Here is a 26275-nt window from a genome sequence, read left to right on the forward strand (position 1 = left end):
TAAGAAGGTTCCATGTTTCCTTATGGTGCAAATAGCTGCTTTATACTGTAATATACTTAAGGTGACCGTATGGCTCTGTGTTCAGCAGGTCAGTTTGGGATAGTTCAGGCTTTTCAACTCGCAACCCAGTGCATTCTGGTACGTTGCACCTGTCTCAGATACCATCCCTGCCTTTAAGAGAAGCAGGACTACGCTTACCAGAATGCATTGGGTTGTGAGTTGAAAAGTCTGATCTATCCCAAGCTGTTTCTGTGAACACTGAGCCATATGGTCACCTTAAAATGTTATCATTATACAAAAATACCATTTTGAAATCCCTTATTTATTTATGAATAATTCTAATTGTGAGTTATAACAGAAGTTGTATATGCTCTTGCTCCAGCAAGTGCTAACAGGAATATAACAGAGGGGTATAATGTCAGGTTTAAGGTAAGTGTCCCTACAGCTAAAACAATTATAGGGAATGTAAACAAAGTGGTCTGTCAACAAGGCAACTTCCTTCTAGAAGGAATAGACAGAACACCGTAATAGGGTGGGCGATTTTAGTCTGACGTTCATACCAAGAGAGGGATGAGTCATATCTGTTTTAAAATTACATTCCATTGTGGGACACTGGCGCTTTAAATTTAAACACCCGAGCCTCTGCGCAGAGGAATGACATCTTGTCAGGAGACGGAAGGGGAGCCTCGTTTCCAATGTTGGTGTGTGAGGAAGTCGCCAGGATACCGAACAAAGATGGCTGCGCCCATAGAATTGCACCTGGAGTTCGGGTGAGCAAACACTTTTTTCACAAAAAGATCGCTTTTGATTAATTATGTCCTCGTTTCTTTAGAAAACTCGACAGGAAACTATGGTTTGTTGTTTTGTTGCACGTGTAGTTTCCTCTATAGAGCTCTTTTCAGGGAACTCGCGGATGCTTGCTGACAGCGAATAAGACTTTCGAGATGCAATTTAATGAAATCTGTTGATATAAAATAAGAAAATATCCTTACAGCCGATATCAAATTGAATTCTACATCACGTTTTGGTTCAGGAGAGAGTTCTTAGTGGTCTCTGTTTAAAACAAGGAAACAAAAATCGAATTGATTAGTACAGTTTTAAAATAATTGAAATATATATGGAAAGCAAATACATGGATTCTTGAACAACATTGCTACGTTTGCGTTACAAATAAGTATGTGTCTAGGGCTTCCAGATGGAGAAAAGGGACATTTTCTTCAATTAATTTAATCTGTAGCGACTCTGAAGACGTTAAAATAACTGTATATAATTAACACCGTCATACTTTTAAAGGTAAATATTGAGAGTCCACTGTGCCAGTGATTCAGTCCACATGATCAAGTGGACTGAAATACAGACTAGAAAAACCTGTGCAGCGCACCAAACAGATGATCCCGGTAATTGATTTAACTGATCGGAACAAGTTAGTGTTCGACCGATATGAAGACTCGCCAACAGTTTTGAATCGCCCTATAGAATTAATACATGTTGCTTCATAAAGTCGAAAAAAACCTGCTGAATAATGTTACATTAATATATTAAATTAGATACCGTTTTGAAGTTTAATATACTTAACAAAGAACTGACAAATTGAAAAATGTGACATTTAGAAATCAAACATGAAACACTGTACTACTGTTAATTATGTATTCCGGTAGACTTTTGTGATGTAATTTCTTCGACTACATGATAAATGAAATGTCTAAATTATGTTCATATTTATTTATTTATTTATTTATTTAATATAAAATCTAGGTGATGCAGAACATTTGTCCATAACTGTATAAATCCTTCTTTACAAATCTGATATGAGGGAATCAGTGCCCCATACACAGGGCCTATTTAAAGGACCCCTGTACAAAAAGAAACACATTTTTGTTACATCAAACATTTTTAAGTAAAAAAAAAAATATTGTGCAAGACTTTATTTTCTGCCGAACGTGACGGACATAAGAAAAGTACGCAATAAAGTTTTCACATGTAGTCATTTCAGAGGAAAAATGCTGCGGTCTCTGGAAAATGCTTGGGAAGAGCAAGCGTACCGAGTTAGTCTAACCTTCACAGTACTGAATTTAATCCACTTGAACAGGATCATCACCAATCTGATTTGGTATGCTGCTGTAATCGGGATCTTGTCTAGTGTGATTTAGCAGGTGATCTACCTGTGATGATTAACTTCTGGTACACTGCAATCAGGATATGGAGGTCAGGTGTACTAACTTAGTCTAATTAAGTGGACTAAACCTGCTTAATCCACTACTAGACACATCAAGTGAACGATTTGCTGTGTTGCCCACTAATGTGACTGAATCTGACTTGTCACCTTTACTGTGTGCAGTACAAATCAGGGATCACACATGCACACTAGATCAGAATGTGAGTGACTCTGTGTTTACACAAAAGTGTGTGCTACATATGTCAGTGTATGTCCAACCATGACACAACACCACATTATATCTCTGTTATACAGTGGTCCATGAAACATAACTGAGTGTTATAACTAAACAAATTCAGGGAGAAGTTGTGATGTTTTCATGGGCTTATAATGTTGCTATATAGTTTTTTCCTCTAGGGACAGTAATACCACACCCTTCACTATCACAGAAGGTGGTTTATACTGTACTGACACCCAGAAGTTAAACATCAAATGCACTATCAGCATTAAATACTATCCCACGAGGGTTATTTGGGTAAATGAGAGCCTAGGTTGATCAGAATTTATAACTAAATGTTTGGGAGTAAGGCAAGTTTGTGTTCTTTTAGAATCTGAATATTATTATTTTCAAGTTCTAAACGTTATGCAATTCCCTTGGGATCGCAGTGGTGAAATTCTAATCTGATCAAAAGATTCTGAAGTAAACTCAGAGTACACATACTGTACAACTAAGACGACTAATACTTCCACGACAAGGGTTACTCGACCCCTTGTATCAAATAAGTAGGCCATCAAATTGGGCATACAGCTTCTGTTTTGTATGCACACGACGCCTGCTCATGCACAGTGCACATGTAAGCTAGGTATATACCATCAACCACAAATGGAGGAAACACCTACCCCGAACGTGGAGCACTTGAGCTGGAATGACTAATACTAGGACTACTACTGCTAGTAATATCACTAGCCGCTCTGATCTGAGGAGTGCTTGTTGTGCACACAAGTGAAAGCCAGGATTGTCCTGATTGCTATTCCAAAACTTTAGCATTCTTTAGAAATCCATGCTGCCTGAGAGAGAGCTTTCACTTTTACTAATTAAACCCAGTACATCACAGCAAACGACAGCAGCTTAAGTGTGTGGGGAGGGATCTTTAGGATTCCTCAGCATGTTCTATTAAACCCCCACCCCCTGTAGTTAAAGGGCAAACCTGTTATTTTACAAGGCTTTGTTACAGAAAAGTAGGGTTAAAGAAGATTGAGGGAGGTCCCCCCCACCCCCTTTGAAGAGATTCTGCAAAACGGGGAGGAACTGTCCTTGTGTATTCTCTGTTGTTTATTGGACTATTACTAGGGTCTATCCATTGAGGGATTTAAAGTGATCATTTAAGTGTTAGCCTAATCCCTTCTTTAAATACAGTATTAAAATTATTTGGATATTGAATTTTAAATTAGTCCATGAAAGGGCAAGAAGGCAGTTATACCAGTAGTACCAGGGACTTTCATTCCTAGGACTGACTTATAAATAGATAGTTGACCCCTTGAAGATATCCAGGTGAACCATTTTTGAAATGATTTTTTAAAAAAAAGTCGATTTCACATCAGTAATTCTCATGTTTATGGTCCTGTTTTAATTTATTTTAATAAAATTTAATTTCAAAAGCTTATGACTGAAGAGTCAAGTAAGTCTTATGAAATAATTCTATGTCTTGCCCGTCATGCGATTCCATGTAGCTCTTTTTTTGTGCCAAATAAGACAGAAGCACCTGTTTTAGCTAACATGTATTTCAGTATTTCTATTTGAGTAAGTTCTAGTTTCCACCATGCTAGGAAGCTCCCAGTTTGCATGGCTTACTTTATGTAGTGTGTTACTGTTTCACATCTCGGGTCATTTCACCTTCAGTGTGCTCTCGATCAAGGTGTGTTAGTTATTAGGGGAACCAGCAGGTTGGTTAATGACAGGAAAGAAGGCGTTGAAGGGATGAGGACAATTTCACTGTCTGAGCAAAATGACCTAGGAAGTGCACTGCTACCTAAAACAAAGCATACAAACTGTGCTGTCATATTATGGTTATAGGAGATACACTTTCTGTTTTTAATTAAAATGCGTGATTGCTAAAGCCTGTGTTCCTATTAAAACTGGACATGGGAGCTACAAATATAGCACATTAAAGTGCACAACAGGTTAAATTTATGTCTATTTTACTTGCTCTAACCCCTTTACGAAGGTAAGCTTCACCCCTGCCGTGGCTAAATCCATAGCAGATTCCCATACCTCCTGTGATGAAGGCACCAATGGCATGCTGTTGTCTTTTGTTATAGAAACAGGATGTTTTCTTAATGATTATGCTGTCCCTTTGTTCTTTCAACTCGTTCATTCTAGAAGCCACATTTCTCCAGTAACTAATAGTAAGCTTACAGGTGATGAGTGTTAATAATTGATAGTTTAGCAATGGGGGTTCTCAATAGACTCCCTGTAGCCATTGAATTGGATAGGCCTACAACAGTATGTTCTCGCTTGAAAAAACACGTTCTATAATGTATAGCAATGTTACAAAAACTTCAGGAAGGTAAATATTAAAGACTTCAGGTATAGTTGCGACACCCAAACTATGGGTATGGCAATGAGAATGTTTATTAACTGATTAAATTCAATTGTTTTTGTTGTTTTCAGTTTAATTTTAAATTCTATTTCTGACATAGCCTAGCATAGTTAAAACAAACCCCTAACCCACGATGGATTCTCTATGTTTAACAATATCTATTTTGTATATTTGTTGTGTGTACAAGTTACTGATTATAGTTGATATATACTGTAGAGCAAAACAAGTTAATTTCATTATACACCTACATCTGTAACACTATGTAACACAATTTTTGTTCCTGGGTAGTAAGTGTTATTTCCTAATTGCTTATGCCTCAAAAGTATAGAACATGGCTATTATTCCCCACAAACTTTGCTTTTGTGACCAGGACAGTGATATTTCAAAATATCACTATTTCCAATGGGAAAACGGGCAAATGTGTGTCTTTTCGTTCACATAAAGTCAGAAAAAAAATAAATGTAAATACAGTATAATCGTAAATCTCGAAAAACTACTCGCTTCTAAGTCTTTTGTAGTCATTTTTGTATTACTTTAGTATAAATACATGTTAATTTGGATTCATATGTTGTTTTTTTCTGACTTTATGTGAACGAAAAGACACACATTTGCCCGTTTTCCCATTGGAAATAGTGATATTTTGAAATATCACTGTCCTGGTCACAAAAGCAAAGTTTGTGGGGAATAATAGCCATTTTCTATACTTTTGAGGCATAAGCAATTAGGAAATAACACTTACTACCCAGGAACAAAAAAAAAATAATAATAATAATTGTTACACGGTGTAATCATACCAGGGTTTGATTATGTTTTGCATGACAAAATGATCCTTTACTTCTAAGCTGTTCAGACAACCATTCACTTTACTGTGTGGTTGGTCCAGCCACCCTGGCTAGAATGAGCCATGTCACAGTAAAGCAATCGCACATAGAGGATTTTACCGCAGCGACCGTTCAACATGTTCATTAATGGAAATCCAGGGATTGGGCTTTCGCTGCGGGCTGCAGTTACGATGCAGTCTTTATTTGCTCTTTATTCCTCTTAATCCCAGCATCCTTCTCTCCCACGTTTGTGCCTCAATGGAGATTATTGCATAGCTGGCAAAGGGGGATTGATCTCAGCCCCTGACCCCAGGTCACATCTAAATGCAGACCAATGCATTGCATGGTGATGTGGGATAAATGGACACACACAAGCTGGGACGGTTCAGTGGAAATCCAGCAGTCATGGAGATCTGTTCGGTTAGGTGGAACCCAGGCATTCATTGTGCATCACTGTCACCAAAGGTCAGGGACAGCTTTGGGAGAAGATGGGATGAACCCAACACCTTGGATACACAGTGCTTTGCCATGATGTAATCATTTTAGTCTACAACCATACAACAAAGACCTTGAGAAAGTCTTCTAGTCCAAACGTCTATCAAAGAATTGTATATGGTTCTTTCAGTAGTACTATATATAGAACCATTGAGTGTTTTATAATCCATGCCACCTTGGAATCAGATCTTCTTTGATCTCAAGAGATTTGGTTTGGTCAGTGCATGGATGGTAGACCCCCAAGGAACACCAGATGTGGGGTGACCTGTTTGTGAAGCATTAGTGTGTAAATAGATATATAGGACTGCATTACATTTACATACTGCAATGCTTTATAAAAGTGATCCATGATGCCATAAGCTGCCTTCTGCATTCTCTAATGCTTTGATGAGTGATGCATAGAAATGTGAAGGCATTACCAATTCCTGTAGTGATGTAATTGATGCTTTGTCTTGCAGAGGTGGAGCTGAACTGCTGTTTGGAGGTGTTAAGGACCACCATGTGAAGTTGCCAAGCCAGTCTGAGCCCTGTAAGTATTCCATTCTCAGCCCAGTGGAGTGGAGTGCACAGGGTGCAGACAATTTATTGGGAGGTATTTAGCAATAAAAGTAGGTACAGTCATTATCTGAATATAAAATGGAGAGAAAGATGTATTTGTGTTTGTAACAAACAATGGCATCATAGTGTGTGCTGACTAGTTGGTGCATGTGTATCCCAGATTGCAAGTGCACTGGTCTATAGTGGCCATCAAACTTGCATAGGATGGATTGCATAGGTGACTGAACCTCAATGATAACTGCCTTGGATTACTTCAAGGAAGTTGGTTGTGGATATTGACTGGTAGGGAAAGATTACACCTGCAAGGGGACTGCAGCATTGACTGTGTAAAGTGTCAGTCAATGTGCACAATAACCCAAACACAGAATATAGGTAGCTAGTACGATGTATTGACCAGTGTGGAGAGACTTAGCATTCACTAACAAATGAAGGCTTCTTTCCAGTCCGAATAGAGACATTATCCTCTGTATGGCTTTTGATTACTACATAGATTGAAAAGGTGTTTTAAAAAGGTCACAGCTGGTAAAGATCTTGCAAAACCTGGGTATGCTCACAACTGACAATATAAATGGCAATGTTGTTTCTGTTTAGTTTGTCAACAGTCATCCAAAGTATTCTGCAGCACCTTCCATTTTTTCTTCTTTTCTGCCAGATTCTGTATACTACCAAGCAACCTAACATTGGGAAGCACCAGACTCTAGCATACCTTACCTAATGTTACCTTATCTAATATAGTAAAATATGAGTGCTGCTCGAGATCTGTGAAACTAGCTGCCATGGCCAAATAGCCTATAGTGAGCCAGTTTTCTCTGACCCAACCCTTTACCTTTAGTTGACATGGCAGCCTGTTAAACTGACTGCTGCAAAGCAAGGGGCAAAGAGGTTTGTTCTGAAAGCCTAAATAAAGTAATGGAGTTTGATTTCCTGGTCCTGTGTGTTTATTCTAGCCTTTGCATCACCCTCCTGAGTTCAGGTTTATTCTAGCCTGGGAGTTTGCATCACCCTCCTGTGTTCAGGTTTATTCTAGCCTGGGAGTTTGCATCACCCTCCTGTGTTCAGGTTTATTCTAGCCTGGGAGTTTGCATCACCCTCCTGTGTTCAGGTTTATTCTAGCCTGGGAGTTTGCATCACCCTCCTGAGTTCAGGTTTATTCTAGCCTGGGAGTTTGCATCACCCTCCTGTGTTCAGGTTTATTCTAGCCTGGGAGTTTGCATCACCCTCCTGAGTTCAGGTTTATTCTAGCCTGGGAGTTTGCATCACCCTCCTGTGTTCAGGTTTATTCTAGCCTGGGAGTTTGCATCACCCTCCTGTGTTCAGGTTTATTCTAGCCTGGGAGTTTGCATCACCCTCCTGTGTTCAGGTTTATTCTAGCTGGGGAGTTTGCATCACCCTCCTGTGTTCAGGTTTATTCTAGCTGGGGAGTTTGCATCACCCTTCTGTGATCCCAAGCGTTCCTCAGCTGATCCACACCATCTGTGAAATGAAACACAGGCTTTCAGGAAGCCAGTCGCATTGGCCAGCGTGTTGCACACAGCTTACACACATGTGCTCATCAACCTGCTCTCTTAAACTCTCTTTATTTGATTATAATAAGGTATCTTTGTTAATTTTTTGTTTTCAAACATATACAATTTTTATCATTAACAATTGATTAATATGGATTTTCTGTGTAGACAAATTGCTCCAGTGATACATTCATTTGATCTGTTTTATTTGAGTGATTTTACTTGGTCAAAAAACACTGGAATCACCACTAAGTATGCAATTGTACAAAAGGTTTAATTACAATTAATCTTTCTTTATTTATATATATATATATATATATATATATATATATATATATATATATATATATATACTTTTACCAAAGTAATCAGTAAAACAATAATCTTATTGAAATTCATCCCTATAATACCAGAACAAAAGCAGCTTTTTCAATACATTCTAAATCTAAAGTGATTTTAAGGTGTAACTTTTTATTTATTTTTTACCTAAATAGACTAGGTATAGTTTTAAAAATACCTGTTATTGATCCCCGTTGTTTAGGTAATCTAGAACAAATTATTATCTTGTAATTGGCATCTATAAATATAGAACCAAAAATAAAAAGGCTCTGGTTGTCTCCCTGTGTAAATTCAGGCTAAAGTAGGTGTGTGAAAGGAGGGTGAGCGTCCCTTTGAAAGATTCACTTCTGGATTTCTATATACAGCAGTGAAAAGGGAAGGGAGTGCTGTAATGCAATACAAGGAAAATAACACAAAAACCCCTCCAAACCTCCCTCCCTCGGCTTCTTTAACCTCATTAAGATGCTTTTCACACGCTCCTCAGCGCCAGCTGTTCCTTTCGGTGACAGCCCAACACAGCCACTGTTTGCCGATCTCAGAACTCCGTCGCAAATCGTAGTTAAAAAGAAGCTGAGCCCCCCCACCCTCCATTTCCACCCAATTAAACAATAGGCTGCAACTCCCTCCCAACATCTGTGAGCCCCCGTCTGCCTCCCCATTCTTTTCCTAACTGCTCCATTATGGCCGGGTATTCACTTGTAAATGGAGTCACTGATACTGCTGATGCGCCTTTTATACGCAGCTCTGGGGTCAGAGGAAAGGTAGGGCTGGGGGTGCTGCAGGGACAATTGTGTCAAAGAATAAAATCCTTTTTGTTAGCAATCATTTCGGACTGTTGCAAGGGCAAGCTAAGAACTGTGACCCCCCTATTCCACCAGCAAAGACTCAAAACAATCCTCCCAGCGATTTCTTGTTACATTTCCTTTATTCTATAGGTAGTGTGAAGGCATGTTTAGGCCCTAGAGAAAAAACAAAGTACATTTAAGTGGATACAGGGAGGTTTTATGAATTCTCAATTTTCTGTATGATTCAAAAAATCCTTTGCAAACATATTTCCCTGCAAGTTGATTAAAACAGAGTGATGCAGCGCAGGTTTGCTTCCTGGCTGTGTGAAGTAGGAGGGTCTTCGCTGAGACTCTGAACGGAGAGTTGCATTGGCAGTGGCGCTTCCATGGGTTAAGGAACCAAAGCCGACAGGGATTGTTTCTCCTCATCTCGCTACAGCAAACCCTGCTGGCCAGGCGCCCAGTGAACTCCTGCAGGGCTGGCCTTTGTCCTCCAGATGTCGGCAGCTCGTTGACATCCGCTCTCGTGTTCCTGGGTTAAAAAGGAAGCTTGCTTTTATCGTGGGAGGACACCTACTGAATCTTTGGGTCTCCTGAGCCATGTGGGAAGAAACGATTGGGCATTCCAAATTGGGAGAAAATCAGGGGAAAATAATAATTGGACACACCTAAATAAAAAAAGATGTATTATTGTTTACTTGCCTATATAATGGATGTTTCTGACATCACAAACGCCACCCAACTGTGTTTCCTCTGTTTAATTGAAAATTCTGTCCTCCACGTTATAGGTTATGGTGGTTTTCTTTAATTACAGTGATAGCTCTGATTTGGTATTTACTGCTGTGTTAGTGGACGTGTGCTGCTAACATACTTGTTTGCATGATCGCTGGTCCCTCCTGATGTGCTGCAGATATTTTGGTTCTTTGCTTGCTAGGTTCAAAGTAAACTGCTGACTCCTGGTACCTAACATTAAAGCACAGGAAATGAAGCGTTGTATTTAGAGAATAAGCTGCATTAAAGTAAAAAACAACAAAAATAACTGAATGTTGCTAATGCTAATAAGAAATAAGCATACATTTGTAATCATCGTTTCTCACTTTAATGTACAAGAGTAAAGTCGGTATGCGTTATTTGTAAAGCTTAGCCTTCATGTAAGTTTAGATGAACTAGAGTACAAAAGAAAAAAGGTCTGGCAGCCCTTCTGATCTTTTTTGTAGGATGTAATTCAATAATGTGTCTTTGAACTCCAGACAGTGTGAGTCTGATGTTAAAAGTTTGGTAACTTATGTTGTGTAAATCTTGAATTAATAAAGCTCTGAAAGTTGAAAAGCAAATGGTGGTTTGTGAATAGTTACACACCAAACCAAATTACTCTGTATTAAATGAATACATAAATAAAACAAATTAGGTATCCTTGTGGCATCCTCTAAATGTGAACTATAATATATTTTGTCTTCTAAAAGACTTTCTGGAGTTTCATCACGGCCATTATTATTATTACATCATTCATCATTGTTGAATTAAAGACAAGCATTGAATTAACAGAACTGACAGAAGGTATACGTGTCTTTGTCCATCCATCAACAGTCCAGCGCACCTTTGACCATTGTTCCATAGTCCAATTTCTGTGTTCTTGTGCATATGTTAGCCTTTTAGTCTTGTTCCCCTTTAACAGAGGTATTCTTACTGCAACACATCCTTTAAGTCCTGATTTTTAAGAGTGACCTTTATATACTGTTCATGTTGATGGACAACGACACCTGTGTCTTCTGCCAGTTCTGTTGTCAATTCAATGCTTGTCTTCTTTCTATTCCTTAAAGATATTATCTTCAAGTATTGCTCATCCTTGTTAGTCAGCTTTTTTGGTCTTCCAGTCCTGGGTTTGTCAATTACAGATGATGTTTCTCTGTACTTTGCTGATTGTGCTTCAGATACCACACCTTGAAAATCGAGTGATGCGAGCTATTTCACTCAATGTTTTTCCTTCTTTATGCAAGTCAGTTGTTATAATAGTAGAAAACACTAGTGGAGTCTTTGAGTAAATTGCTGATGCTCATAGTGCATCACAGTATAAAAATGCAACCTGTCTAAGACTTTTGCACAGCAGTGTGTGCACAGCAGTGTGTGTGTGTGTGTGTGTGTATATATATATATATATATATATATATATATATATATATATATATATATATATATATATATATATATATATATATATATATATATATATATATATATAACATAATATATATATAATATATATATTAAATATATATATTAATATATAAATATATATAATAAAAATATGTGTGTGGCAGAGTAGGGGGAGGAAGAGGAAAAAATGTAGTAAAACAAGGACTGCATTTCGCAGGATGCCACGGGACTGCCTGAAATAAGCACCTGAGGCTGATTAAAGCTTGCATAAAGGAAAGGGAAACCCTGCAGTTTAGAAGCAGCCATATGCAGCCAGGCTGAAGAAGCACAAGCCAGCTGCTGAAGAGACCTCTGTGGTCAAAAAAGGTGTGCCGACCAGCACAGTAGTTAGGATGGAGCAAAGCAGTGTGTGTGTGTGTGTGTGTGTGTATATATATATATGTGTGTGTATATATATATATATATATATATATATATATATATATATATATATATATATATATATATATATATATATATATATATATATATATATGTATATGTGTATATATATATATATATATATATATATATATATATATATATATATATATATATATATATATATATATATATAGACACACACACACCCAAACTAAATAGGTTCCAGAAAGATCCTTAGCAGACAGGGGTAAAATACAAAACTGGACAATCTGTATTCACTTTAATTACTTGATAAGAGAACTACAAGTTCTCAATAATTTAAATTTAAATTAGGCTTTATTATAAACTTTGGTGGACATTTTAGTTCATAAGACAGTAAGGGTTTAAGATGTTGGTGTTTTAATGAAAGGTTTTTTAAAACATACATCATGTATTTTCGTTGAGAAACTATATAAAATAGGTAGTACAAGAAAAAAAAAATCAAGTGATTTTTAAATTGCAGTTTAAATCATTGATTTAAAGAATTGATTTAAATCAGCCAACCCTGGTGTGGACAAACCATTTATCTGAAGACTGTCCTGCATGTGGGCAAACAATTTATCTAAAATTCCACATCCAGATATCTACTTTAATGAACAGTCCCCAGTGCATATCTTAGACACTAATGGGTAGTGCCTATAACCCTGGCCTTTCACATGACTAAGAAACAAGTCATTTTTTTATGAACTGAGAGAGTGGGATCTGAAGTGGACTTTGCTTCATGTTGTAGTAAGGGTATATGCTTGTGTCATGGTAGTAGTTGCTGTGGTAAGCATAAATCCCAAATACTTTGAATGCAAAATACTGTACACATTTACAAGGGGTGACTGTATCTGGCTGGTGTAGAGGTCAAATATTACCAGGAAACACTTTCGGCAGTGCACAGTGTTTTGCCCAACCAGCATGACTTGGTATTTTGTGTTTTTTTTACATATTGATTAAAAATATAAAACAATGCTAGTTGGTCTCTGCTTTTTGCTTATTTATTTCATGTTTTCTATTCTAATAGGCAAGGCAAAAAAAAGTCTCATAGTAAAAGGTATTTAGTTAAAGTAATATATTGAAATATTTAGCCAGTTGCTACAAAGAGAGCATCTTAACTAGAAGGTTATAGAATGAGTGCTTTTTTAGATCCACAATGTGCTAGAAGTCCATTCTTTGTAACCTCTACCCTTGTAACCTGGTGGGAACGGGAGGGTGAAAGGGATTAGTTGACATTTTACCTCCTGCCCCCTCCCCCCCACCTTCCCAAACCCGAGTGCAGAACAAAGGGTTGCCTCTGCTGTAGCGATGACGTCTCCACAGCAACCTGGCCACAATAGGTGACCGCTATGGGGAATGTGGGAAGAGGTATTGAGGGACTCGGCCTGAGAGTATGACCTTGGCCGATTTGTGGACAGAATGGTCAGTGACAAATGACAGACTATTGGTGTGTAGCGCTCAGCATCCCGGTCAGATGGGGAGACATGGAGAGGGGCTGCATGAATAATCAACAAGGAGAAAGCCATGATCTTTATTCCAAACCTCTTTATGATTAATGACAGTATCCCCTCCACCGCCCTTCCAGAAAAAAGAATCAGTTTCCCAACCTCAAGAAAACACCCAGCAATAATATTAATAGTAAAACAACCTTGTGTGCCCCAGCATACTCTTCAGTCTTTGAAACTGTGCTGTAAGACTAATTCTAAGCTGTTGTAAACACTGTAGCTATAGGGAATGCAATCACATTTTAAAAAATTAATGAAGGAAAGAAATGGCCTCTTGTAGCACTGTATCATAGAAATTGTTAAATCACGTTTTCTTAATTGAGGAGTCTCTGTTAAAGGATTAGGAGGGTTTATTTATTTTTAAACTGTGTTGTCTCTAAGTTTCACCTTGGTGTTAGCCGTCAGCATTTTACTCTTTATTATTGAAAAACAATATCTGCTTGTAAAGGGTTCCATCTTAACCACAAAAAACTTTCAATAGTTCACATGTTCTATTAATAGAGGATTAGCCATGTTGACAGTACATTGTACCACCACTATGCTTAGAAATAATGTTTTGGGACTATAATAGATTGTAAAAAAATATATATATCAGACGTGTTGTAAAGCACACACTTCAATGCATTAAAAAGTCCCAGCTAAAATACTTGAACAACTTCTCAGCCAGCAGCGCTAAGGCAGCAGCCTGGTTTTCCTTTCTGTTTAACTGTGTATTGTAACTGGATCCTTTTATTAATATATACATATATTAATACATATTATTTGTATTAAAAAATAACAAACTCTATCAGTACAGAAAACATTGTCGTCATACAAGCACACTGTTTAATATAACCACTATTTTATTTATTTATTTATTTTTTAAAGGGTGACCTTAAAACCTGGTTTAGGTCTGCCTTAAATGCAGAGCTCCTTTTTAAAATCTGCACAAGCCCTGTCTAGGGAATATGAGCAGATCTAGAATGCACTCCCACTTTCTCTAAACACACACACCCCTCCCGTCCTAATTGACCACTTTCAGTTTTGGAATCAAAGCATATCAGTCCATAAAGTCTTCATATTTATAAACAGATGGGCAATTCTGTGTTTTCTAGCGTATTTCGAAGCCCCTCCTCTGTGTCTCTTTAAATATCCAGTATTCTGGGTGCAGTGCAACACGGGGCTCTTTGTTAACAGCTCTCCTTGTCTCCAGAAAGAGAGAGATTTCTAAGTGAAAGTGATGTCCTTGGTTCCTGGAGAATTAGCACTGTCTGGATTACCAGGGGGATTATTCATGCTGTCTTCAGTGTTACAAGGAACAACTTCCGGGACATTTCAGCTCTTCCTCCAAGCTGCATTGTCAGGGCCATGAGTATTGCATTATATTAACAGAATATAAAGTTATACTGTAGTGCAATGATTAACTCTCAACACCGGAGTGTACGCTAGATAACCACTCAGAGTATTAAATTATACATACTCTTGCTTACTGTACTATATAAATATATAAAATATATAATATCCCATTTAATTCACCGAAACTATATGCACTAATCATGGACTACCTAGTGTTATCACAGATAAGTGCTAATTAGGGTTAATAGATTGTTTTCGTAATCAGTACTCTAAAAATGCCACCTCTGTGCATCCTGTAGCGTATGTTGTCTAATCTGTCAGGAGTGTAAAGAGAAATCCAGTTTTAGTTAGATAATACAATAATAAGTTTTTGAAAGCCTGCACACATGACCAAATTATATCCCCATTTGTCATGTATTATTCAAAGTAATAAAGCAATTTAAATTGCAGATTCGTACTGACATTTAGACTAGAAGACATGAACCATGCCCTGATAATTAACTGCGGCAGGCACGTCCTCTACCCATTACAGGGGAGCAAGGGTAATCGTATTGTGAACATGCTCGTTTTTTGATTACAGCTGCACTGTCCGTTCACTAGATTGTTCAGCAGAGCAGTAGATAGATGCTGAGCTGGGTTCCTCGCCCTCTTTGTTGATAGTCTATTAGATTCTCTCGCCTAATCGTTTCCTTAACAGAAGAAAATAATCTTCTTGAGTGGTTGCAATAAGAAATCTTAGTTCAGCACATTCAGTGTTTTATTTTTTAAGACATAACATATAGATGAATTTACTGTAAGGCCCAAGGTTACTGTTGTTGGCCTACAGCTTCACTGTCAAGTGGAATTTTAAATTTTTCAAATAGACATACATACATTTGTATTCCTGTTGAGATTCTGCATTGTTCCCATATATAACATGTTCCCTGTGGAAAATTAAACTTTAAACAACCCAAACAGATATTTGCTGTTAAAAAAAAAAAAAAAAAAAACTTCACTATTTAAATGCCTACTAACTTGAAACACCTTTTCATTCGTAGCATTTCCACTCGTCTCCTGATCATTGTCGTGTTGATGGACTGTTTTTTAAGCCTGTCTGTGGTGGTAGAGCATAGGAAGACTAACATACTTGTGTGCAGGGTGGGTTCATAAATTATCCACTTGGGCAAAAATGTAAGTTAAAATAAAACCTCTGTAGCATTTCCTTTTCTTTGGGGGAGGGATTTGTTGCCCATGTAACCCAAATCAAACCAAACCACTCAGTCACTTAATATATTGGTATCCCTAAATAAATAAGTGTATCCTTAATAAATAAATAGACAAAGATTTTAATAAGCAATATTATTCATCACATTGAAAGTTGGACCACCTATTTCAGTTCTGATTGTGTTCCTTTAGGTGGTAAAGAAAGATTGTAATGAAACAGCATTGTGTAAATCTATAGCACCAGAAATGATTCAGATATTTGCAGTATCCATACTATATTGTACTATGGTCTGATTTAAATTCTGTATTTTAAAAAAAAATCAAATAATGGCCAATAACAAACAATAACGGCTTGACAGTAGAAGGTATTCATTTTCCAAAAGGGAACAGGACCCCCCCCCCCCCTTCTTTTTTTAGTTTTTCGAATTCTGGACAGCAGAGGCCAGAAAACAGCCAGATGTTCTGCCTTTGAATGGCCAGCCTCTGATAGCACCAGCCAGCTCTGAGACTGGAGCTCATCGCAGCTATTGTGGTCGTGTTGGGGGTTAGTGCAACCCCCCAGCCTGCACCACAAACACACACACACACACGAGAACAGAAATCAATTGTACGAAGGGCAGCACAGGGTGTGTGCCGCAACACTTTCTTTCATACTCTTGCGTTTGATATATTCTCTCTCTCTCTCTCTCTCTCTCTCTCTCTCTCTCTCGCCATGCTCGTCTCTGTCCACAGTACAGAGGAACAAACTGGCTGGAACTGGCAGGCACAGGGTGGGGGAGCAGCCGCAGTTACAGCCTCACTCTTGTCTTCCAGTGCAAGGCTGTGTACAGTGCTGACGCACACACACAGAAGCTGTGTATAGTTCTGGCTCAGATGGCGTGCTGGTTGACACTCGCACAGAGACACGTATAGAAGTTGTGTCTATATAGTGTCAGGTGATATATGCATAGAAGCACTCGCAAACCCAGTGTCAGCTCTCAGCAGACTAGCAGACTCGCGCATGCATACAAAATTGTTACACAGGTGATGGTACGTGGAAGAAGTTGATTACATTATATATGGTCATTTGTCATACATCAATGTATTGCAAAACGTTTTTGAATGAATTTTGACCAGAAGATGGTGGCACAATGAATTTAAGTAGAACATTTGTATTGTTCATGCATTAAGCAATGCATCGATGAGTACATTTTGTTCCTTTATTTCATTCTTTGTTGTTGTGGTATTTAGGAAAAATCACAGAACTATCAATTCCAATGTATCGTGAATTGTCCTGCTTTGGTTACCACATACTTCAGTAGTTTCGTCGTTTTCTATGGCATTCAAGTTTTACGGCTCCCTGAGGTTCGATGTGACCCCCTTTCCTGAAATATGCTGGCTGTGTATGGCTATTATTTTCAACACAGACTTCTAAGGTAGCAACCTCCTTGAACATAAAAAAAATGTTTTTAAGCCTACATTTCTAAATAATTGCATAAATCTGATCTTGTGGGCACTTCCATTTGCTGTGTTGATCTCACATGCAGGGTTAAGAGAGAACATAATTTTGAATTTTCATTTTACAAAATATATGTTACTATATGAGGTTAGAATGCCTGCTGCAATAGCCTTTGGAAGACAGCTCTGTCTGCAGAACTTGTTTTCGGGTATATGTCTGTTACATGTTTGCTGTTACATGGATTTCTGTCAAACTGTTTAAATGAGACCTACTAAGTGAATGGACATGCAGAGCAGGTAAGATCTATAGAATTACTTTATCAGCTATTACACCTTGAAGTATAGTGAAGACCAAACAGCAACATGTGAAAAACTAAAGCGAAGAAACAAGAACCGAAACAAGCAACCCAATAATGCGTCTAAAAAAACACCTGAAAAAAGCAACCAAATAATACATGTCTCAGGGTACGCCCGCCCCTATGTTTACTTGTAGTGTTGTTGTTATTATTTATTTAAATGTATTGAGTGAATAACTTGTTTTATTGTTATTGTTGTTTTGTTTGGCAGGGAAGGAGTTAAAAACCTTCCATGTCGGAAAATACTTGTGTGGAATGTAGTTGTTTTCAAATTGGCTAATTGTTTGCCAATTTGAGGACAGCCGCGTCAATATAAACAGCTGGCTGTCCGAGTTAAGAGGAACGAGAGAGAGAGAGAGATCGCACAGTAAGGTAAAACAATTGTTATCCGGCTGGCTGCATTCCAGCAAATATTTATTTTATTTGTCAGTTTACTGTTTGTTTTGTGTTTAGTGTTTTGTGTTCAATTTAATAAAAACGAGTGCAGTTGCATCTCACCCCACAGTACTGTGAGTATTTCCTGGTCTGGTCTGACGTCACACACCAAGCCATCCTGTCACATAATATAAAAAACAAGAAGAACCTAGACAAGTAAACCAATAATACATGTAAAATACAAAGCAGATGGCAGAACTAACTGCCAGAAAATAATCAGCTGGCACAATTAAATGTTACGATGATGGTAGCAGTTTATTACTGCTCATAACAAATAAAACATCTGATTCGTGTTTGTATTCTTCTGGTGGTTTGTGGTGGTGATTGTGTATTCTGTATAGCACCAAATATAACAGCTATTCCATCTTCTCGACTGTATAATGCAAACATACAGTTAACATTCAAAATGTTTGCTGGGATGTGGGGATGCTCACATTGCCACCACAGCCCTGTTGATGGAGAGGACTGTAGTCTCCACTGCTGCTAGTCCAGCACTTTCCATGAGCTGCAAAATTGATTAATACAACAGGTTAGGCACTGCAATCTCCTGTACAAATAATTCTAAATAAAACTTCTTATTTACAACAAACAAACACACTCAGAAGCACGCTATTATAAGAATCACTCATCCAATTTTAATGAAACTTGCCATGGCCATTTGTAAGATCAGTTCTGGTCTTGGTACTTGGAAACTATTTGTCCAGTTTTGATGAGATTATGCATTGGCTTAGCTAGTGAAGGCGTTGTCTTGGAAATAGCTTGTCTGATTTAGTTGAGCCTGTGTGTGCATAAACATTTGTTTGTTTAACAATGCCGGCAAATCTCACAAGTGTGGCATGTCTTTAAAAGGCTAACGTAAGGTACCTGCAGTACTGGTAATCCAAGGTGTTCTCCCGTGCAAGTACTGTCTTTCTAAGTTACCAAGATTGGGCAAACTCAAAGTGGTACGGTTGCATCTTTTAAAAAGTGTAAAATGCTGTGGGATGTATGTTAATTTAATGGACCCTTCTGTTTCATATACTGGGGTGTAGGTCATGGTGGTGATGCTGCATTTCTTAGATGGTACTGGTATGCAGTATGTGGAAGGGGATATATGTCTACTGCCATGTCTTGTTAATAGTAGAATTGTCTGTACTGTTGTTTTTCTTGTTAATTATAATAATACTTGTATTTTTTAGGGAACGTTAAGCAGCTACTGGCTTGGATTAAAACTAACCTACTGAAAGAAAGACCAGAACTGTTTATCCAGGGGGACACAGTGTAAGTGTTTTATATATAGTTTGCTTTTCGCTAGTGCACATTCTGCACGGGATAAAAAAAAGCCTTTCATAAAATATGGTCAGTGAGTGTGTTGATAAAAGTGGCCAAATGTCCATTATTTAGCACAAAAAACATGCCATAGGTTCTGTTATCTGTGCAGAAAAAAACAGAACAAAGAAAAAATATGCAGTGTGGAGACCCCCATGATTAAAAAGGGGGTTTACATTGAAATCCATCGCCCCATTCTGCTCGGTAAAACGCAAGGCTGAGAGACAGACCTCCCCTTCATCTATAGCTTACTCTGGAAAGTTGCATTCTGTGCACATTCAGGTTCATGATTATCTTATCCATTCATCATAGCATTTACCTGCTTGTCTATTTTCCTCTTTATATATCACAGCCCATGAAGTAGCATACTCTCTCCTTCTCCTTGTCAGCGCAGGCAGAAGGAAATGGTCTAAACTAAATAAAACTTCTGTCATGGCGGTAGTCTGCAATGGAAATGTATTAAATCACACCGGGAATGCTGGGCAATGTACTCCATTTTTAAGAGTGGAGAATTGGGTTTCTGTTTTATTTTTTTACATAGTTATACTTTCTCGTAACTGCCCCACTCGTTTCCTGTTTATCTCTCTGTGACCCAGATAGACATGTTCCTGTTTAACAGGTTTAATCACATCTTAAAAACGTTTAATAGTCCAGGAAAAATGAACAAAAATCAAGTGGGGATTACTGACAATATTTTACTGGAAACCCCCATATACTTGATGGTTTCAGCATGGGCTTGCTAATTATTGTTAGATTAAAACAATAATATGAAATGAATGTTTGTGTTTTAATCCCCTGCTTTTGCATTGGAAGGGTGGAAGCCTTCACGGGTAAACAGTGGGGGGGTGGGGGGTAATTCCATCCCTGCTGAATACATGTGCGGAATGGGGCTGGGTCTTGATTGAATGATTGATCATTAAGTCTCAGCCACATGGTATAAAAGCAGGAGAAATCCTCTGGGGGGGGAGGGAGTTAGGTAGTGCAACTCTATGAAACTGCATTTTGTTTGTATCTGTTCATTGAAGGCAGATTGCCCAGCCAGACAGCAGTGTTTGTGTACGCTTGTTTGTTTGTTTTTTGTCCATAAGATTCAAACAAAATATACAAACAAAAACAAAACACACACCCCCCCCCCCCCCCCACACCACACACACACACACTATTTACCCATGCAGCCTTCTGCCCTGCCACAGTATCCTCTGTGTTTGTGTGTGTTCTGTAGAGACTCTTGAGCTGTTCGTCTTTGTGTGCGGGTTTGCCTTGTGTGTGAGTTTTGTGTCTGATTAAGTGGTGGTTTTCCTGAGAGGCCCGGATTGTGTCTGATCACAGAGGGGATTCCCTTTTCAGAAGCAGGGGAAGCAGAGGCAGCAGCCCGGAGCACTGCGCTGCGGGAATTCCACTGTCCACCTTACTGACCCCCCCCACCCCCCTCTCAAACCATATCATTCGGCAGCACGAAATCTAAAACATGAAGCCGTTTGTCAGGTTTTAAAAGATTCAAATGCAGAAAGGGATGAAAAGAAGACCACATTCACTGTGAAGGCTGGCGAAATGGCTTCAGGATTCAACACAGACACACAGAGCTGTCAAGTGTGCCATCTCGTTTAAAATGGAGACAATTACAGCCTGCAGGAGATCAAATGGGACTTCCTCCAGCTCCAATCATTTGCTGATATCCTCATCCAATTTTTTGTTCTTGTTCTCTGCCTCTTTAGCTAGGCCAGCTCTAAATTAATAGTGCTGATAATATTTCAACCGTTATGTGACCCTTTCTCCCTCCCCAATGTAATTACTGTAAGCATTAGACCCTTATTAGCAGGCATTACCTTGTGCTAAACGACCACCCTAGGAAGGGAATATTGCATTAGGTGAAGTTAGAAAAGCAAGGTAATGCTTGCCAAACAGAGTGTATCACCGTGCTTATTATTGAATAGGATCATGTGTCATGGTTTGATGGGTTCTTTATTGCATAGAAATTCAACGTAAATATATTGGGTTTCTTTTGTTAGTACATTTGAATTGCTGATGTTTACTGTATTAGTATTATCGCTTTGTTTTATTTCTATAAAGATACCAGTGCCATGTAATATCCCCAGTGCCTTGATAATGGATTGAGAGATGATGGTGCTGATGTACAGCGTGCTCGTGTTTTTCAGGAGACCTGGCATTCTCGTGCTGATCAATGATGCAGACTGGGAGCTCATGGTTAGTATCACTTGTGCATGTCTACCTGCCCTAGTACTGCACAGTTCACATTTAATTATCATTTCAGATGGCCTGGTTGGTGAAAGACTTTAGTCTTGTTACAGTCAATCTGTGAGTAGTTGAAATATGAGATTGATTCTCATACAGAAATGTTGTTTGTTGTTTCATTACCCCTTTGAAGGTGTGTGGAAGCACTGTTTTGTGAATGTTAGTGATCTGATAGCACATGCTAGTCAAGCATAGGTCCAGTGTTGGTTTCCTCAGAAAGCTTTGACTATGTGCCTCAATATTTTATAGTAATCCCTGACTCTTCTTTGAAAAGTCTTTTCAGGGTGTAAGTTTTTTATAGTAAACGTGTACAAACACATCTTTCCCTTTGTGATATTCTTGCTGTTTCACATGCTACATGCTGTTTCCCACGCTGCAGTTTCATGCAGGTTAGCTTCTTCACATGCTTCTTCACATTTGTCTCCAGTGGGACTCACAGAAATTAGCAATTTTACACAAATTGTATCTACCCTGTCAAAGACACTGTTTTTATACACCTCCTTCTCTGCCTTGTGCTTTCGTTTGCATTCAGTAACTACTGGAAGCGAGTCTGTTGAGTTATTTTGCATGTGTGTAATATACTCTATTGAGATCCATCACAGATGCCAAGACAAAATAGGAAAGTGAAGCAAATCCAAATTGATATTGCAGATAGAGCTGTTCTGTGCATGTTGTTGATGCTGTGGAACATGCCTCCACCTTGCAAAGATCAGTCTGTTTCCACTGCTGTGACTATCATCTGGAAGAACATTAGAAGGGCTTGACCCCTGACTTGTGTTTTTCACTTCTCAGCCCTCGACAAAGCCAAAATCGATATAAAAGTAAACTAGTCCATTCCATTATGCAGTATTAAGATGTAAACTGATTTTAAAGTATTGCCTGTGGATATTCTTGGTTGTTGGATACCATACCAAGCAACTGCTGACTCGCCTTTTCCAGGGCATTTATTCTAGTGCATTTACAAACATATTATTGCTCATAAGAATCAAGAAATCCATCATATTAACCATATTTTCCATTACTACTGTAGGGCGAACTGGACTACATGCTTGAAGACCAGGACAACGTGGTTTTCATCTCCACACTGCATGGAGGCTAGGACAGCCAGACAGTGTGCACTAAGGACTGAGCTCACTAGTTACTTCAAGGCATCTCTGCCCCTTTGTGTCAAATTAAAGCAGATGCTTTTCAAAGCAACACCTCACTCTTCAGAACTATCCATCCCCTCTCTTGTTCATACACAAATGATTCAACCCAGTAAGCGGGGGGATTACAGGTAGAGTTTGAGAGTACTGTAGGATTAAAGGACAGCAACCCCTATTGTGATCTTTAAATGTAATAATCCCCCCGTCCCCCACACTCTGCTGTTGGAAGGAGGCAGTGAGAATGGGATTCTTGGAGGATCACTGTGCTCTGCAGTGAAGGAATTCAGACAGGTGACCTGATAGTGACACTGATCTGGTTGCTCTACTTACTGTAACATGTTGCCTTTTTTACCTTGTTTTTTTAAGATACTATTTAGGAAGATATTGTGTATATCCCTGCACATAAAATAAACTTATGATGATTTTAAATGGAAAAATGAATTCATTAAAGCTTGCTGTTATTTGGAATCTGGTATCTGTTGTTCATTAGGTCTGCAAGGTCTTAAGATTCATACTCCTCCTTCTATTGCCATGCATGCCAGTCCTTCTTGCTTTGTTACAAACACAGATTCCTGCTTAATGGTAAGGATTGGTTAATTACCAGGCATTTGTATTTTTAAAGCCCTTTGCTTGGGCACTACTGACAGATTCTATGGGCCGAGCCAAAGATAATCAGTGGGCAGGTGCTTTGTTGATAGGAACAGTCTCCATTCTGCATAACAAACTTGGTTTCCCTGTATCTCACATTGACTGTGTTATGGAAGGGGTTCCACAGGGTTGTAAGGTGGTGGTGGTGTATTTATTTTGTATTATTTTTAAAATGCTCAGCCGATAGTATATTTATTAGAGCTGTCATTTGATTACAATTTTTGATCGGTTAATTTAAGGCCAATAGTTGATTAATTGGTAGATTAATCCATCCACATTTTTAATAAAGGTAATGATCTTATAGCAGCTGTCTAAATGAATAGAATGTAAAAAAAGTGGGAATTTGGTGTTTTAAAAGCATTTTTATTATTTTACTTTTTTAGTAAATGTAACAAATTTTCACAGAACAACTGTTCATTCAGGCCACTGTCACATGTGTTTCCCATTACAGCTTGGCTTCCTGTACTTCTCCTTTTTATTGCACCTAGCAAAACCTGAGACACTGAAGATTTTAACAACAAGTCATTCTGAATCTTGTTAGAGGTACCCAAGAATACTGTGGCTATTGACAAGTGATTGCTTAACATGCTGTCATAGAAAGTATCGGAGAAAGTAATTCCACATAACTACCTCTATTTGAGGAATTGGTGCCTTCATCGTGCCCCCTGAAAGCCAGTTCTTACTTGCTCATTGTGATGTCTCGTATCCTTGTACTTCTGCTCATCCAAAGGTGTTGAGTGTTACAGTGGTTCATAAGTGACTTTGGGAATACTCATGTTTTTGTGTTGATTTCGTTAGATATCCTTTACAATGCTGTAGCCAGTGCTGTTCCATATCTCTTTACTGTACTGAACAAAACACAGTTCCATTGTTTGTAATTGACAGCTGCCGATAAGCCACGGATAATTTAAATGTTGGAAGTGGTGAGTATGTCCCTCCTCTTCCTGTGTCGGTTCGGGTATTTGTGGTATATCCTTCCTTTTTTAAACAATCTCCAATTTTTTCTGAGAAAGTTCTGCATGAAAATTGATTCATTACCAACTCCTTTGTCTGTTGACAATTGTTTTTAATTGTAAAAAGTTATTCGAAATATTACTTTGATGTTCCATAGTAAGCAATATTGTGCGAAATTCAGCTATTCTTTGCTTCCCTAGCATATTTATGTCCCCTCTCTGCTCACTAATGATTGGACAGCTGCAAAAACAGGGCAGATCTTTGACATTCCCATTGGTTAAACTTACTCAAGACCTTCAGCTGAGGCAGAGAATACCGTCAACTGTTTATGTCCCGCCTCCTTATTATTGGTCTGCGAGGAGAAAATGCAGACCTTCTATTGGCTGATTTTATTTTACATATACAAATACAGTTCTGCAGATTAAATTATAAAAAAAAAAATCTATCTGCGGTCAACTCTAGTTAACTCTATTAATTAACAGATTAATCAGTCCGAGTAATCTGTTAATCACAGCAGCCCTAATATTTCTAGAGTTAAGTGTGTTACAGTTAAGGTGATAAAATCATAGAATTCTCCCTCAAAGTTGCTTTTTAAAAAATAAATGTCAAAATAATATTTCATATGTATTTGTTTATGCATGTAAGGCAATAGAGTGAATGTACCTTTTTTCTTTCTGTATTTTTTAAACAAAACAATTATCTTATATGATTTTAGTTTTTATTTTTTTAAAAAAAGTATGGTTTGAATTTTTTCTCAGTGGATTTTTTTTTTTTTTTTAAATCGCAAGAGTAACATCTACTGTATGTAAAATTAACTGAATCGAAAAACAATCAAAATCCTCTCTGAGATGAGCTCTGGTCTTGGCTGCACACAAAGCAAAAAAAATAGGAAACGTTTGCATTGTGTGTAGAGCAGTACCCTCCAGACTGAACAGGACAGAACAAATACTGCAATAGAAACCGCTAGTGGTGGTTTGTATATGATGCCTGATTCATATGTTTAGAACAAAGTAGACAGGATTCTGCAATATAGCTGGTTTAATGTACACATACTGTATATTCATTAAAAAAAGGTAATTAGTTGTGCCCAATTTACCAAAAAAATACCAGTATAAAATTCAAGGAATTGCTCAAAACAATGCTGTTTCTTACTACACACCTCAAAATGACCTTATAGGTAGCTTGACAGATTATGCAATCGAATTGTTTAGTGTCATTGACATAATGGAAAAAATCTCTCAATGATTCAGTTAATGATTAGCCAGTATCTGTAACCTCCAGAATGCCTGGAATCATTTGTAGTTATTGTCTAGTAATTAAATAATGTAACAAAAAACGCCTTGTTTGCATGTGTGAGGTGCCTGTCTGTCAGTCCAGTTGCTGTATCATATCTGTGTGCCTGTATGTCTGAATGCTACATACACACGGCATGATGCACGCTAGTTTCTTTTATTTTTGGGATTTGTAGGTGGCTTATTAAGATTTGTTTAGGTTTCAGTGCTGTTTTGTTTGTTTGTTTTATCTTTAAAAGTGAAGTCAAGCTGGGATGTTAAGATTTAGCTTTTGAACTGGGTATTGTTTCTGTTTGGAGCTGCCCTGTGCAGATTGTGTTCAGCTGACTAGTGCTTGGCTTGCAAACTGGAATTGTTTTAAAGCTGGCAGCTTATTATATTTAACTAATACAGTCAAAATGACTCTCTCAGTTCACCAGGATTGTTTTTTGGGGGGTCTCTGCAAAAAGTGTTTATTTTGCACTTCAAAGATGCTTAAATTTGCCTCTGTGTCGATTGAACATATTAGCTGTGTCAGGTCTATAAGTTGAATTAGTCCTGCATGCGCG

The 26275-nt window shown here is 38.1% G+C and overlaps 1 protein-coding gene across 1 annotated transcript; it reads left to right on the forward strand.

The window, feature by feature from the left end:
• Window positions 1-667: 667 nt before the first annotated feature.
• On the forward strand, window positions 668-23270 carry urm1 (ubiquitin related modifier 1). The gene is made up of 5 exons (XM_041234382.1): window positions 668-770; window positions 6530-6600; window positions 19306-19387; window positions 21592-21640; window positions 22719-23270. The coding sequence occupies exons 1-5, from the start codon at window positions 736-738 to the stop codon at window positions 22785-22787; spliced, it is 306 nt and encodes a 101-aa protein (XP_041090316.1). The 5' UTR covers window positions 668-735; the 3' UTR covers window positions 22788-23270.
• Window positions 23271-26275: the final 3005 nt, after the last annotated feature.

Source organism: Polyodon spathula, chromosome 33 (genome assembly GCF_017654505.1).
Source record: "Polyodon spathula isolate WHYD16114869_AA chromosome 33, ASM1765450v1, whole genome shotgun sequence".
NCBI lineage: Eukaryota > Metazoa > Chordata > Actinopteri > Acipenseriformes > Polyodontidae > Polyodon > Polyodon spathula.

What these genes read in the sequence shown, in the direction of transcription:
- urm1 (XM_041234382.1), top strand. Translation starts at nt 736, where the DNA reads ATGGCTGCGCCCATAGAATTGCACCTGGAGTTCGG. An exon ending in GAATTGCACCTGGAGTTCGG is followed by an intron (nt 771 to 6,529) that starts GTGAGCAAACAC and finishes TTTGTCTTGCAG; the next exon opens with AGGTGGAGCTGAACTGCTGT. An exon ending in ATGCAGACTGGGAGCTCATG is followed by an intron (nt 21,641 to 22,718) that starts GTTAGTATCACT and finishes TTACTACTGTAG; the next exon opens with GGCGAACTGGACTACATGCT.